General features: G+C 37.1%; 1 protein-coding gene across 1 annotated transcript; it reads right to left on the bottom strand.

Annotated features, from left to right (window-relative positions):
- Positions 1–2002: 2002 nt before the first annotated feature.
- On the bottom strand, positions 2003–15718 carry LOC140139812 (cytochrome P450 2U1-like). Its single transcript, XM_072161547.1, has 2 exons — positions 15648–15718; positions 2003–7149 (listed from the first exon to the last, which is right to left on the bottom strand). The coding sequence occupies exon 2, from the start codon at positions 6831–6833 to the stop codon at positions 5331–5333; it is 1503 nt and encodes a 500-aa protein (XP_072017648.1). The 5' UTR covers positions 6834–7149; positions 15648–15718; the 3' UTR covers positions 2003–5330.
- Positions 15719–16530: the final 812 nt, after the last annotated feature.

Raw genomic sequence — 16530 nt, 5'->3', positions numbered from 1 at the left:
ATCTATCCTATCCTGTATCGTTTTATGGATAAAATTGACTCAAAATGTTATTGATGATATTATTGCTATCTTTAACATCAGTTTTGTCTTTTCAACGGGAAAAATCTGATGGAAAATAAAGTTTTTAGGGGCTAGCTATAATATTGAACAATATATCCCATATTTTGACATGCACTTATAGAAAATAAATAAATTATTGTCTTACTTTATAAATTATAAATACTGTAAAATGACACATAACTAAAGTGAGGCCACTTTCTATCTTTTTTATTTGATTCATAAAATTACATTCAACAAAATGATTGAAGACTGAGAAAACACACAATGCAGACTATTACAGAATGGAGTAGGTAAGATGCCATGTCCATAGCTTTGCAGGAGTTTCGGACTAATCAACACATTCAAAAAATACAGTTTAAAAGTGAAGATTGTAGTGAATGATCAGTCCTTTATCATGTGCTTGCCACTATCTACTTTATAGTAAACTATACATTATGAAATAATATAAAATCATTTTAAAATAAAATGTGCATGTAAGTTGAGTTTACATAGCTTAATTAACTAACAACTGCAGTGTATTTCTTGATTTTAATAATAAGCATGGGTAAAAAGTAGTAAAGACAAAAATACAGAACAATTTATGAATTAAAGAGTTGACAGGAGTTATAGGAGTTAAAGGCTTAATGTACGATTTCCTTCAAATTTTAAATTTGTTATTATATACTCAAAATGCTGAAATAATACTAGTAATAATGATCGGGAATGGTTTCTGTCCATTTTGAGCTGAAATAACGAGGTAACGTGAAAGAAACACTGCTTGTTATTTTGGCCGCTTAACACGCAGTTCTATATGGACATAAAGTCACAATTTCTTGAATTATGACTTTATGTCGAACTTTGCTCTGTTTACCTACAAACACAACAAATTTGGCTGATTCCATTTAGGTGCAAGTTGTGACATGTGTAAACATTACAAATATGCCAAAAAATCAGGTTTGAAAAAATTTAACCAAATTCATATGATAAGATCGTACATTATGACTTTAATGCTTTTTGCTGTTTCAGTGTGCATGTTCTCACCATTGTGGTTTGGTGAACTGTCATGTAACATGGATGTAAGCGTGATCCTAAAAAATGCCTTTCACGGTGACCCAAACTATTTACAAGACCTCTTCTGCATTGAGGCTGGCCTTCCCTTTTAAAGGGAATTTTTATACATTATACTGTCAGAACTAAATAAGTGATGAAATTCGAGAGCCCAAATAAGGCCATCTTAATTTAATAGTTCATCTCAAAGCCTCTGCACACAGAAATAAAATCGCCCTAAATCGTTAAGGGCTGGGGTATGAACGTTTGGACAGTATTTATTTTGGGACATTAGAGCACATCAGACATATCGAATTGCATATTGAATATGAAGAATGTCATTATGATATCAAATAATTTTGATTTTTTTCAAATTCGCAATTTAATACACATTTTATGGCAAATCATTAAAAATTGATATTTTTGATATTTAACAGTACTTGAAGTAAACTTTAGAAATCTGATGATTGATACTTAAAGTGTATGTAGGTGGGATGAAAAGTCGACGATCAATTGAAAATTTTGACCTTTCAGATTGAAGATATGGATTTTTTTCCCAAAACACCAAAAAAAATTAGGTCTTTTTGGGAAAAAAATCCATATCTTCAATATGAAAGGTCAAAATTTTCAATAGACCGTCGGCTTTTCCTCCCTGCTACATAAACTTTAAGAATATATCATTAGATTTATATAATTTACTTCGAGGACTGTTATATATCAAAATTTGAAAAATATCAAATTTTTATAATTTGTCATAAAATTTGTATTATATTGTGATTTTCAAAAATGAAAATTATTTGATATCAGAAGGACATGCTTCGTATTCAGAATGCAATTCGATAGGTCTGAGGTGCTCTCATGTCCCACAAAAAATACTATCGAAACGCAATAAACGCTCATTTTAGATCCCTTAATCTCAATGGAATTTTTCATCTTGACCACAGTAAAACCGTAGTTAATTCTTGTCAAAAAGCTTGCCCCACAGATAAAACTAGACACAACTCAGTCACTCTCTTAACTCACTTTTAATATAAAACAAAGAAATTGACAATTTCAAACAACTGGTGAATTCAGCACTCTTTCCTCACTTTTAATATAAAACAAAGAAATTGACAATTTTGAACAAGTGATGAATTCACCTGTCACTTGTTTTCCTCACTTTTCCTCACTCCCATATATTGACATATATGAAAAGACCCCATTATTTTTGGCAAATCATACACCCAATGACTCTGTTTTTTCCCAGTAGGCTATACACTGAATGACCCCCTTTTTTTTGCCCGCATTTAAAAATAAATAAATAAGTTTTGTCTATTTTGTACTGTAAAATTGGGTAAAAAGATATTTTTGATTGTTTTAAGGTGTGAAATTTTGGCGCTCCCATACAAAATCACCCCATTTTTGACATTGCCAACACCAAATGACCCCTTTTTTGACAATTTCTACACTGATAGACCCCTAGTTTCGTACGCTGGTGGGCAGAGATACGTCACTTTCATATTTGAGTGCCCTCCCCCCCCGGGCAGTCTACATGAACATAATATTCTCAACATGAAAATAAAAGGATCCAACCTGTACATAATAGTAATTGGAGTGTCATTTGATAGGTGACATTGCAAAGGATTCTGGGAAGGATAAGATCTTTTTGGGGGAATGACAGCATATTGGATATTGGAACTTCACCCTCTTGTGTTATGGTTGAGCCACTGGGGGCGGCACTCAAATTTAGAAGTGAGAGGTACATGCCTACTGGTGTCACAAAGTAAGGTACAAAACATTGTTTTAAAAAAGGGGGTCTTTGGGTACAAACAAAATGAAAAAGGGTGTCATTGGTTATATTATTTTGAAAAAAGGGGGTAATTGGGAAAAATGTTTAAAAAGGGGTCATCGGGTAGAAAATTTTGAACACAAATGGAGCAAAATTCTATTTTTCTAGTTCAAAATTTCCCAAATTTTCTGAATTTAAAAGTTTCTACATTATTTTGTGGCATTTTGATGATACAGTTCTAGAAAAAAACAGAGGTCATCTAAACCTAAACAAGGGGTCATCAGGTATGACTTTAAAGAAAAGGGGTCATCGGGTATATTTGACTTCAAAAAACTTGGGGGCCTATTGACAGGCACATACCATCACTTCAAATGTTGAGTGCCCCCCTCCACATAATATAGGGTCTAAAATATAGGGTCTAAAAAACACTGATTTTCAAGACATAAGGGTAGTTTTCGGCAACTGAGCAACTTACAATACCTTTTCAAATTTTTGGTAAATTATTAGTCCAAAAAGGGTACGTTTGTTGCATTTTTACCAGCCAAAAACTCATTAGGGGGCAAATTCTATATTACTTTACCATATTAAGGGGCTAAATTTGCTGATAGGGTAAAACTTGTTTAGGGGGTGTTTAAAAAAATTAGTCATGCATGCATACACTATCATACTTGAGTGGCCCCTGGGTATTTAAGGGCTTGCTCACCCACCTCTGCACAGTATTTTTGTGAGAGACACCAAATAATATTTAAGTAATATTTAAATAAATTACACCCTGTATGTCACAGGGCCTCCAAGAATAGCAGTGTTTATACACTGAAGGAGCTACCCTGTATAAAGAAAGTTTAAATACATAAATAAATAAAATGCATTCTGAATATTTACTGGGAATGTCCAACTGATAATATCAAATTATTGCTTTTTTGAAATTCCCAATATAATACAAATTCCTGGTATTCTGTTTCCACCACAACCACACTCACACAGCACCATACCCATGCCCCACCAGTACCACCTAACCCAAATACCTCCACCACTTTTGCTCCACAGCTTCGAGCTGAAGTTGTTGTTACTGCGCGCATCATTAAAGACCCAACTCACCCTCACTTAAATTCAAATGAGCCTGTGCCAGTCACACATCACGCAACGCAAAACTAGTGTAAGCATTATGCCTAACTGCGTGCATGCCATTCTATATCATATTTTTTACGCTTTTTTATTAGCCGAACAAACTTTACAAGACTGGGAAGTCCCAAAAGCGACCAAAAAAATAAGGGTCACACCTAGTTCATAGATAAAAAACAAGCCAATTTTTTGTAAGCGCCACAGCGAGGCGGCACCTACACCACTGTATCAATTCTCAATACCATTCTCAATGCCTTCCAAACTGAAAGGTTCATATAGTTTTTTGTAAGTGCCACCACAGGGCGGCACCTCCACCACTGTACCAATTCAATATATGAATACAAAACCCACCCAAGTCCATACTTTGGCCAAATTGAGTTAAGCATGGGAAATTGTTGCTATACATAGGCCTGTCATATGTGTGAAAGAACAACTCAAATTCATCATCTGTGTCTATTGAGCATGTGAAATAGCATGTATGAAAGAACCACCCAATTCCATGATTTAAGTCCTGTAACACATTGATTCAAAATCAAGTATGTATAAAAGTCCACTTGTAACACATTCATTGCTGGAGAGTGACTTTTGGAAAAAAAAAATGGGTTTAATAAAGGAACGTGTGTGGTTTATATTACATGGCAGAGTGCTTATCAACATTATACATACGGTACCTGTGTGCTTTATTTTGTATTATCTTACTAGTGGTAATCTCATTCCAACATTGTCATCTTTGTATATAATGATTCAAAAAACCACCCAAGTCCAAAATTTAAAATGAACCCCACAAAGTCCCTGAAATGCTAATCGTCATACCTAATACAGTTTAATCCACTCATTTGCACGTAAAACTTACCATATTGACCAGGTAAATCTAACTGAAGGAATTAAAATGATACACAGGTTTTTCTCTCAAAATCACTATGGACTTGGGTGGGTTTTGTATTCATGTATGCAATTATCAATGCATCTCAAATTAAAATGTTCATATACTAGTAGCAGTCAAGTTAGCTCAATCGTTAAAGCGTTCGACTATGGTGCGATAGGTTGCAGGTTCGAACCCTGACGGTGCCTATAATATGCTCTCGTGGAAAATTGAGTTAGCTTGAAATTCCCCTAGACAAGGAACTTACTGCTAATTGTCTTGTTGTAACCCGTACGAAACTCGGGGAGCTGATCCTGGTTGCGATGGTTATTTGCGGAATGTCTAGGGTGTGCGCTCTTGCAGCAGCAAAGTCCCTGATTTGTTGTTAAATGGTTTATGGAATGATGTGGGGCCGTTGTGGTCAGCGACAACCTGTAAAGTATGCTGAGGCTTGTGGATCAACGTCTAGGCGTTGTGCCTGTGCGTAGCGCACTATAAATCACTGCGCTTTTTAGTATTAACATATTCCTTTATCATGACTGGAAATGGCTCAGGTGATGCATTAAATCCAGGCAAGGGCTTCATTGAAGGCATCGCTGCACCTGGAGGAAGTTCAAATTTAAACTGATGCATTAAACTAGAGAAGTAAAGGAAGAGCTTCATCTTGGCCAGCGATTCACCCATGCACACACGACGACCTGCCCCAAATGGTAACAAGTATGGACTCTTGATGACTTCTCCCTTGTCATTTAAATGTCTGGTAGGATCAAATCGGTATGGATCGGGCCAGACATCCGGATCATAATGTAGTCCCCATGTATTGCAGATGACGTTTGTTCCTTTTGGTATCGCATATCCAGCCAGTGTGGTATCGACAGTAGCACAACGACAAATCATAGGAGTGACCGATGCCAATCTTTGCGACTCGTAAATCGTAGCAACAGTATATGGCAACCTATTGTGATCTTCTAAACAAGGCAGTCGAGAAGGCCCTACAACCGTCATTAATTCTTCATGTACTTTTTCCTGCACATCAGGGTTGGCCACCAAATATAAAATAGTAAACATTATGGTGTTTGATGTTGTTTCCATGCTTCCTCCAAACAAATCACTCAAAACAAATAGCAAGTCTTCCAGGGTAAATATATCAGGTTGTTCCACCATCTTTGCCAGGTAACAGTCTACAAAATTACGCGGCTCTTTATCAGCCGAAAATGTTTTCTGACATTCTGCAACTCTGCTCATAACAACTGATTTAAACTCAGCGTGTAAGTCCCTCATTTCTTGTGCCGATTGTTGAAGAAATGGCCTGCTGATAGGCAGAAATTCCATCAATACCATGCTGGTCTTTCCAAAGTTTGACATGCATCTCTTCAATGCATCTACTATTTGCAGGAATTCGTTATTGTTGTAATCATAATGGCAACCAAGGATTAAATTCGTCACAATACTGCCAACACTTAAGGTAAGGACTTGACTCAAATCCTGGGGCATGTTTGATAGCTCTTTCACATGACTCAGTAAATTCTGCACTTCCTCAGTGATTTTTCCCTCAAAACTGCTCTTCCCAAAACCAAATCCACGTAAAGTTGACAGCACAAATCTCTTCTGCTGTACCCATCTCTCGCTGTAATCGGAAGTGAACAAACCTAGTTTCTTGGGATTGTATAGCTGACATATATAAAACGATTCCCGTCTACTCGCAAAATCAAATCCTTTATTGCTGTTGAACACTTCACTAATTGTATCAAAGTCATTTGCTAGGACCATAGGTATGCCTAACATAAAACTGCAGACATTACCGTAACCGTCTTGTGCCAATTTTCGTGCAGTCCGGTGGAAATCAACACCGGTGTAAAGTCTCGTGCCTATGATAGGTAGACCGGTTGGTCCTGGGGAAATTAGCGACCGCCATCGCTGTTTGTAGTACTGAAGTGTCAATATAATGATCAGTACAGATACAAATATGACTAGAAACTGCAGCACGTCATCCATTTTGATTTGTGTGAAGTTAATGAAATGAGGTTATTGCTACTCATACATGAAGAATGACATTAGGAGATACTTGATGCTTGAACTCCTAAATAAAGTTTGCTCTTGCCACCTGTCACCTTGCCATCTGTTGCCTTGCCACCTGTCACCTTGCCACCTGTCACCTTGCCACCTGTTGCCTTGCCACCTGTTGCCTTGCCACCTGTCACTGTGCCACCTTGCCACCTGTCACATTGCCACCTATCACCTTGCCACCTGTTGCCTTGCCACCTGTCACCTTGCCACCTGTCACCTTGCCACATGTCATGTTGCCACCACACTGAAATGAAACACAGAAATGGTTGATGACACAACACATGACAAATAATTGTGTTAGCCACTGGTGGGCTTCTTTACTGGGGGGACTAGGAAGAGTTCTTGCTCCTCCCCTGTGACAACACCACTAGGTGGGCATTGTGTCCAGCATGACCTGAACTGGAAGGAAATAATTATGCTCTTATGAGTGGCATAGATTTTTTTTTGACATGGGAGGATGGGGTTGGAAAAAAATAGTGAATCCAGCACCTTTTTGGCGACAGAACAAGTCCATGAATGGAACAAATGGCCTTTTTTTGCACATTGAAGCTAAACTGATGAAATATGGTGCAAAAGTTTGCACTTTTGGGGCTCAAATTGCTAAATATGAGGTTAACTTGGTCAGAAACCCACACACAGGTGTCAACATTGGGGGGAGGGTGATTGTATGCACCACCCCTGGCAAAACATGTTTTAAATGGGCTTTCATCAGAACCAACAGAACCTTCATTTAATTATGTAACAACTAGTGCTGGCCAATACATTAAAAATAGTGTAAACTCATTGCTGTGGTAATTAATCCTGTTATATCACTACTTCTATGGTGAATAGTAAGGCTCTGAGTGAGTCCCGGGAATTCGAGTCCCGCCCGATAATAAGTTTTTCCCGGTTTTGTAGTGTCTCTGGACCTAGACCTAAATGCTAGGATCATCTAAAAAAAAAAAAAAAAAATTGAATTTTGCACATTGTTTTGTGTTTTTAATCTGAAAATTGATACATAGTTTTCATGTCATACTTTATTAATGATATCAAAATGCATTGAATTTGAATGCATTTTGATATCATTAATAGAGAATTTTTTTTTTTTTTAGGTCAACCATGATCCTAGCATTTAGGTCTAGTTCAATAATCACTACAAATCCAAAAAAAAATTGGATTTTTTTTTTTTTTTTTTTTTGGTACCCGGTACCGCTTCGAAAAAAAGTTCGGTACCCGGGAGCCGAATTTCCGAAAATGAGAGCCTTAGTGAATAGAAAGATCACAGGAGGATAACACAATTTTGGAAGCCGAAAATACTCCACGATTTCCCAGAAAAAAAAATGCACAAAAAAATCGTCAAAATAAAAAATGCACAAAAAAAAGTTAAATTTTGCGCAATTTGTTTATGGATTTTTTAAATAAGTTATATGTGATGCGATCAAGCAAAAACAGTCGAAACTTGGAAATATTGATTTTGAGATATAGCCATACAAAGGAAATATTACCTTTTGTTTCGTTGTTTTGGAAATTCTTTAATTGCTCATGTCTTTGGAACTGGTTGTTCAATTTCAATGGGGTTTTCTGCAGATTTGTAAATGCTTTAAACTGAAAATATAATATTTCTGAGTTCCGACTGATTTTGCTTGATCGCTTCACATATAGACTCTGAATTACTTGTTACTCAAAGTTGAAATCAGAGAAATACTGCTACTGGGTACTTAAAAAAAAACAATCAGAAGCTGGATATCGATTACTTTTGCTTAGAACTAACAGCTACAATCAACAAAATTAATAAGTTGGCACACCTTGACAATATGTTGGAACTCTTCATTGCTGCTCTGAGAGTTCAGTGAAATTAATATAACTATGTTTGACGAGAAATACATGCCTTCTCCTTTCCCCTTCCATCCCCATTCCCCTCAATCAATGTTGGGGAGACTGGAGAGCCCAATGGAAAAAGTGCTTTCATCAACAGTGAACTGGGGGAGAGGGGTGGCGATTTGCACTTAGTATGCCAGAGTGTGCCAATATTAATTTCCTTGATTGTCTGAGGCTAATACAATATTTCATCTAAATTTCGTTTTTGTCTCATAACTCAAAAATGGAATGCTGTATGAGCTTCATATTTCACACGATTTGGGAGTATAGGACTTTGAATTATAATAAATTTGTAAATAAAGATATTGGTTTATTTAGGGAGTGGTCACTGAAATCATCCCCTATGCTAAATTACACACATTTTGTGATTATGGGTCTAAACTGTATCTAAAATTGGTTTTTGGTCCATATCTTTAAAACAAAATCATGTATTACAACCAAATTTTACACATTTTGTTATGATGATATGTTTCCACTTCTATCAAATGTACAGTACGATATTCACTCAATTACGGGAAACACAATGCAAATATGTAGCACACCATGTAAAGCTATGTGAAAACCGATAAAGGCAAAAATAAGCTGCATAATGGCGACATTTTGCATTTTAGCTCCAAAAAAAAGAGCTTGACAAGAAAAAAGGACAACGAACAAAATACTAAGGTTTTGTTAATGGCATATCATTGAGACCACAGAGGTATCATATTCGTGGAGGCGCAATGGATTACATAACGCATTGTAACTTTGTGCCGATTTGAAAATCCGCCAAGCTATTCATCGAGAGGTACCTTTTGTTCAAGACAAAAGAGTTCCGCCATTAAATCGGTAACTAACCTGACAGCGTATTAACGCTTTACCAGGCAGGCTACTGTCAATAAGTGATCAAAAGAATGTCATGAGAAAGCGCCCACTTGACTGAGAGGTACCTATTGTCCTGATTAAACCCAAGGGTGTGACTGAGTGTTCGCCACAAAATCACACTATACCGTTGAAGTACAATTATTTACGACCCATCTTTATTTAGGCACCTCATTTAAATCAATTCAATAGAGTTATTGATCGATTACCGGAACAACGTGCCATAGCTGCTATGTATATAGGTCTATGATCTATCTGTGTCACTATCTATAATTAACTCCTTCGCAGTAGGCCTATATTATGTTGTTATCATGGTTATAGTAGGGGGGTGATCTCTGAACCACTTTATGAGGTATTTTTTCAAAACTTGTGGAAATAGTTGTAGTGGCATTGTGCTAGTGGGAAAATGTCTTTTGTTTCATCCGATTCGGTTATTTTACCCCCTGGACATGGGGTCTGAAGATATCGAGCTTTTTTGCATGTTTTAGCACAGGCCATATAGGGCCAATACAATAATTATTTCCATGTTATTTTTGTAACATCACTTGTTATTAAATCTTTTACAAAATGGTATCAATGTATATCGGAAAGTATTTTCATTCTTTTGATATCAAAACGGAAAGATCCAACACCCCACTTGACATCACAATGACGTCATAATATAAAATTTAGATGTCATATTTGTGGGTTGCACCAATTAAACGCATGGAAGGTGGTACGTTAATGCTTTTTTTTCCACCACACGGAATAAAGGGTGGTGCAATATTTATGTGTACCCCAGGGTAAATGGGGGGTGTTGTGTGTGTGTGTGTGTAGGGGGGGGGGTGGCAATGATATTTTGGCAGGCCAAAAAAACATTTTGTGGCAGGTTGAATGGGGGACAAGCGATATTTGGCAGGTCGAAGAAAGAGGGGGAGGGGCAATCGATTTTGGCACATATCTTTTGGGCACCGTTTCTATATTATGTTCTAAAAGGTGTAGGAAAATGTTCAAATATGCAAAATCACTGTTCTGGCATTATATGATAAGACAATGTAAGGTTTTAAACTTGGGTTCCCCAAAATCATGTATGTGTAAAGGGGGGGGCAAAGAATCTTTTGTTTTGGGCATGTCAAATGGTGGTTGGGCAAAGGTTTTTTGGCACAGCCAAAGGGGGTGGGATGGGCAAACAATTTTTGGCAGACCATTTTGGGAATTGACCACCCCGGGGTACACATGATTATTGCACCACCCCTTATAAGGAATATACTCTTAATTTCGGCGTCTTGGATCAAGTTTCTACCATAAACAATATGCCCAAATTTGTGTTGGTGTAAAATGTACAGATTAGAATTGGGTATTTTATGTTCCATATTTGAAACAATTAATCTTTTTAATATTAATATTTTGTGCCCAAGAACCAAAACTGGGTGCTATACTCTGAAAACATTGGGGTACAAATATACAAGTTCCAAAGTTGGCAATAAGGGTCTGCTTTAATTGCATATTCATGACTTTCTTGTGACGGCCTTCAAGAGATGTGGCTATTTTCAGAAAAAGAGATGGGTTTTTTTTACTATGCTTGAAGAATTTAGGCAAATATGAATAAGTGGCGGATGTATGATTTGTTTATGGATGACATGTCAGTCTAGATTGACACCTGGCAAAATCAAATTCACTACATTTTGACGAAAATAGGAAAAAATTTAGACTTCACACATGTGGCCAAAATTTCTTCCAATCAACAAAATAGAAATGAAATGGCCCCAAGAGGTCAAAGTTCCATTGATTTTAGTAGTCAGTATAGTATTATCCACTGCTGAAGGCGGTAGAACCTTCATATGGAACATGGGGAAAGTAAAAGATAATATTCAATAAAATGGCTGAAAATAACTGAACAATTTCCATGTAAATCTTAAAGGTAAAATTGTCCGTCCCAGGTCACTGTTCAACAATTTTACAGATTTTCATGGCCTAGATATTTCATTGGTTTCCGACCTCATATAGGGCCACCTCTCGACCGGAGTAGAGTGGGTGGTTACCCAGGCTGATATACAAGTTACATCCACCCCCCGGTTGGACATTTTTTGTTTACATTTTTTTTAATCTTGACATATTTCGCCACTACCAATGATTACCTGCACTGATTTAATTCAATTAGGAAATGTTTAATAATACTCTTGTGGAAGGGGTTGGATGAGGGAGTCAAAATGTTTTCCAGTCGCATTTCAACTAATCTTTATAATTAAGAGATTAAAATTCAGAATCCAACCAACCCCTACCATGAAAATATTTCTGAATATTCCATCAGAAACATCAGTGATTCTTATTATTCATTAGTCTGAGAGCACTGAAAACAATTATCAAAGTAAAATCACATACTTTATAGGGAGAGCTTCAAAACACATCTGCCGGTTGCTCGCCAGTTCCGCCCGGTCCGGTTTGCATTGTTCTAAACAATATGGAATGCGGTTCAACCGCCACTATACTGCCGGTCAACCAGCGGCTGAGTTTTGAAGCCACCCATAAACTTTAATTAGCTAACATGCAGCCTATATACTGTACATTACAATGCACTAAAAAAAAAAAAACGGGAAAAACTTCAGAAGCCATGTCCAGGGGGTAAAATGTCCGAATTGAATGAAATAAAGGCCATTTTCCCACTCACACCAAGTCACTACAATGATTTTCACAAGTATTTTAAAACTTTGGTTCGAGATCACCCCCCTAGTTATAGGCCTGTTCAATGAAGTCAAATGGGTTTCTTAATATCACAAATATCCATTTTAAAGGCCAGTAGAGGCAATTGAGGTAGTGAAGGAGGAGTCGAGGGGTGAAAAGTAGAGAAGCGGATGTGTGATTGTGATTGTAGAGAAGGGATGAAGACAAAAAGAAAAAGAAAGGAAGATGGGGAGAAGGAGAGAGAGAGGGAGACAATCACCCCACCCCACCCCATGTTGACGCCTGTGTGTGGGTTTCTGTCGAAATCAACCTCATATTTGGCCATGTTAGCCACAAAATGGCAATTTTTAGTGCTTCGTGCGATTTTATTCCACTTTTGTCCCATATTTCAACAATTTAGTTTCAATAGGCCTGTGGTAACATTTTTCGCGCGCGACTGCTAAAGTGTAGGAATAAGAAAGAATAAGTGCAGAGAAAGGAAAAGAAAGTGATGAATAAAGAAAATAATTATTATTATAGAAATTAAGCATACAGCCTGTCTCAAAAAAAAATTGTGCAAGTAAAAAGCGCCTTCTATGGCAATTAGAGAATACCGCAGACAAAATGCTTACATCAACGCCACGGGCGCAATCTTAGCTCTCAAATGCTGTTTGTTCCGTTAAATTTGCTTGTTCCAATTTTGAGATATGTTTATTTAACAACGAAAGGGTAAAATCACAATTGTGCCACTTTTACTAGGGAAGAGAGCTGTACATGTAAATCAATCGATAGCTGATGCTGATGCGTCTAATGCACTCCTCCTTTCGGGGTGCATGCATTAGACGCATCAACATCAGCACGCGTTCAATATTTTGTCTAATATCTCTCCCAACAAGTAATACGCGTTCATTAACCTATAACATGTATAAGTGCACAATATTTGTTTGTCTTTTAACATGTCTTAAGTGACTAAGAGAACAGCAATTACCATGATAAAATCATTAACATGCACATGTATTTAATTTTTACAGCAGAATGTGAAATATTTATTTATCTTTTTGCTGAACCATGAAATGGATCAGCCTATAACTGCATATGTTACTGGGTCCCTAGGTTACTAGGTTACTAGGTCCCTAACTAACCATTTGGTCTGAAATGGACATATCTCTAAATGCCACGAAGGTATGACCCCATAAGTGGTGTCATATGAAAGAGAAAAACATAAAGAATATAATAAAAATATTTTCAAACGACAAAGGTCATCCAGGGGTCACAGGGGACAAAAAAGGTCATTTCAACCAAAAATGCTCCGATTGAGCTTAAATTTAAATGCAATGATCCTTATGACATTCTAAACATGTTTAAAACATTTTTTAATTTATTTAAGGTCAGTAAGGGGTCCTAAAGGGGTCAAAGGTCAAGTTGTTCAAAATGCTCCAATTGATCTGAAATTTAAACGCAATGATCCTTATGACATTCTAAACATGTTGCAAATATTTTAAAATTCATTTAAGGTCATTAAGGGGTCATAAAGGGGTCAAAGGTCAAGTTTGTCAAAATGCTCCAATTGAGCTGAAATTTATATGCAATGATCCTTATGACATGCTAAACCTTTTAAAAACATTTTAAGATTCATTTAAGGTCATTAAGGAGTCATAAAGGGGTCAAAGGTCAAGTTTTTCAAAATGCTCCAATTGAGCCGAAATTTAAACGAAATGATTCTTATGACATTCTAAACATGTTGCAAATATTTTAAAATTCATTTAAGGTCATTAAGGGGCAATACAGGGGTCAAAGGTCAAGATTTCAAAATGCTTCAATTCTAGGTATAGGCTTACCACAATATACTGCCAAGCCACATGGTTCAGCTATGGTGCGGTTATCGCTCTAGTTTCTCTTTTAAGTGGAAAAACAGAATCATCATTCCTGCATCATGATAAAACAGTAAAAACAGTCAAACAAATTTTGTATTGTGTAAATGGTGGATTCTTTTGATTTCAAGAAGGACTTGATAAACTTGATGCTATCACTGTTACATGTAAAGCCCTCTTCCCTAGTAAAAGTGGCAAAATTGTGATTTTACACTTTCGCCTTTAACTAAACGTATCTCGAGGTTAAAACAAGCAAATTGAACAGAACAAACGGCATTTGAGAGCTAAGACTGCGCCCTTGACGTTGATGTAAGCATTTTGTCACAACGGTATTTTCTAATTGCCAGAGAGGGCGCTTTTCACTTGCACAATTTTTTTTGAGACAGGCTGTATAACAGCACTAGGCAGCCATTCAATGACGCTAAAACCTTTATGCGTTACGTAATTAAAACACCCAGTCAGATGTATTTCACACCTGCCAAACACAAGTCACCCAATTTGAAAACTGGACGTTGAATGTACACTCTCATGAATATTGATTGGCAACATTTTCCAATATGTCAGCGCCTAATCGGAAACAATAGAACAAAAGACCCTGCAGAGCGTTGATTGAGACAATAGCGTTGAACTCTATCTAAAATTTTGCTGAAGTGTAATTTAGCAACATTTTTGATGCAATCGCCTGTCGTGATCGGCTGTTTACTTCTGAACTTCCATTCCCAGGGGGGTCACTCCCACTGTGGCCTGTACACCATCCGCGATAATCAACTTTTGAAAAGCACCCTAAACAAGGATTTAACCCTTGGCTAAAATGACACCCTAAACAGGGATTTCATTCCTAACATCAAATTTCCTACCCTAAATTTCATTTCCACAGATTTAGAAATTGCAATTTTGCTACCCTTTTTCCAATATTTCATGTTTTTGACACCCTAAACGCGCGACACGCAGCAGATCGTGCCTACCCCTAAAAAGCGGTGTCATGCTTCAGCTTAATCTGACTAGATTTTGAATGCAATCTCTAGCCTAGAATGTAAAGCTATTGCCGGGTGAGCAAATTCTTGGCCAGTCATAAACTTTAAGCATCATATTTCGAGGCGCGGAAAGACCCCAAATTGGTGTCGTATGACCTTTGACATTCATTTGTGGCGAGTGACGTGGTCTTTCAATTCATGCCAAGTGTCCTTGACAGGCGTGACTATGCTTCAGTGGTCATGAAAGAATTCAAAAGATAACCTCTGCCCCAATGATCCCAAGCTATTGTCTGAAACTGCACCTCGGAAAATGTATGGTAAGAACTCAGTCATAGTCATATAACGACCAAAAGATAAGTGACTGACTATCATTGAGGACTGAGTTCCGCAGTCTAATTCTTGGCTAGACTTCTCAAGCAAGATACATGAGGACTTGTCATTACATTGACCAATGCTAAAAACAACGCATACAAAAATGTAAACATGCAATAATCTAACCATGTATCATCATAATCATGAAATAAGATAAAATGTATACTTACCAGATTTATCTCATGAACATAGGGCTATCTAGGTGCACAAAGCATAGTGCCGCATTACTATTACGCTGACTTTCGATTCGGCGAGGAGGACGATTTCGACCTCCTGGTTTGTTTACAAACAGAGAGGTAGACAAAAGACCGCTCCGCTTGTCCAAACACTCAAGTATCAGAAGGATGGTCCACAATAGCGTGATTCACGTAACATGAATAGGGATTAAAAAGCTGTCACGTAGAACCATGTGCTTCTATTGTCCAATTTGCCATCAAGATTTCATATGGAAACAGTTCAGACCCAGAACAGGATCATGTCAGAAATTAAAATTTTGTTGTGGGTCTGATTATTCGGACTACACAAAGCACAGCAGTCCATGAAGTCTGCATAATTTTCTTGATGCAATCACAGACTGGTAACTTTACGCTGTATGTATAGTACAGTGTATGCAGGCATCTAGAGGGTCGGTGATGCATGCAGTGCTCGCTCAGATGAATGGGTGTCATCATGTGTACAAATTCAATGATTACCGGGTCATGGCTACACTCAATCAATTTATTGGAATCACATTTGTGTGGCATATCGTCAGCCTGCTACGCTAAATGCCTAAGTCATTCTTACATGTTTCTCATTTGTAATTTTGATTTTCTGAGTAATAAACCCACAATTCATCAAATTTCCAGTCAAGATTTTTTCATTAACTTGTGGAATATATCTCTTTTGATGTATTCCACAAGTTAATGAAGAATGCGGCTGGAAATTTGATGAATTTATATGGGTTTATTACTCAGAAAATTGTTATGTAGGCCCTATATATGTTATGTTAAATTGCAAATGAGAAACATGTAAAAAATGACTTAGGCATTTAGCATAGCAGGCTGACGATATGTT

Source organism: Amphiura filiformis, chromosome 18 (assembly GCF_039555335.1).
Source record: "Amphiura filiformis chromosome 18, Afil_fr2py, whole genome shotgun sequence".
In the NCBI taxonomy this organism is placed as follows: Eukaryota; Metazoa; Echinodermata; class Ophiuroidea; order Amphilepidida; family Amphiuridae; genus Amphiura; species Amphiura filiformis.
This window is presented reverse-complemented; position numbering and strand designations above follow the sequence as displayed.

Excerpts from the sequence above, each read along its gene's own strand:
- LOC140139812 (XM_072161547.1), bottom strand. The coding sequence starts at position 6,833 with ATGGATGACGTGCTGCAGTTTCTAGTCATATTTGTATCTGTACTGATC.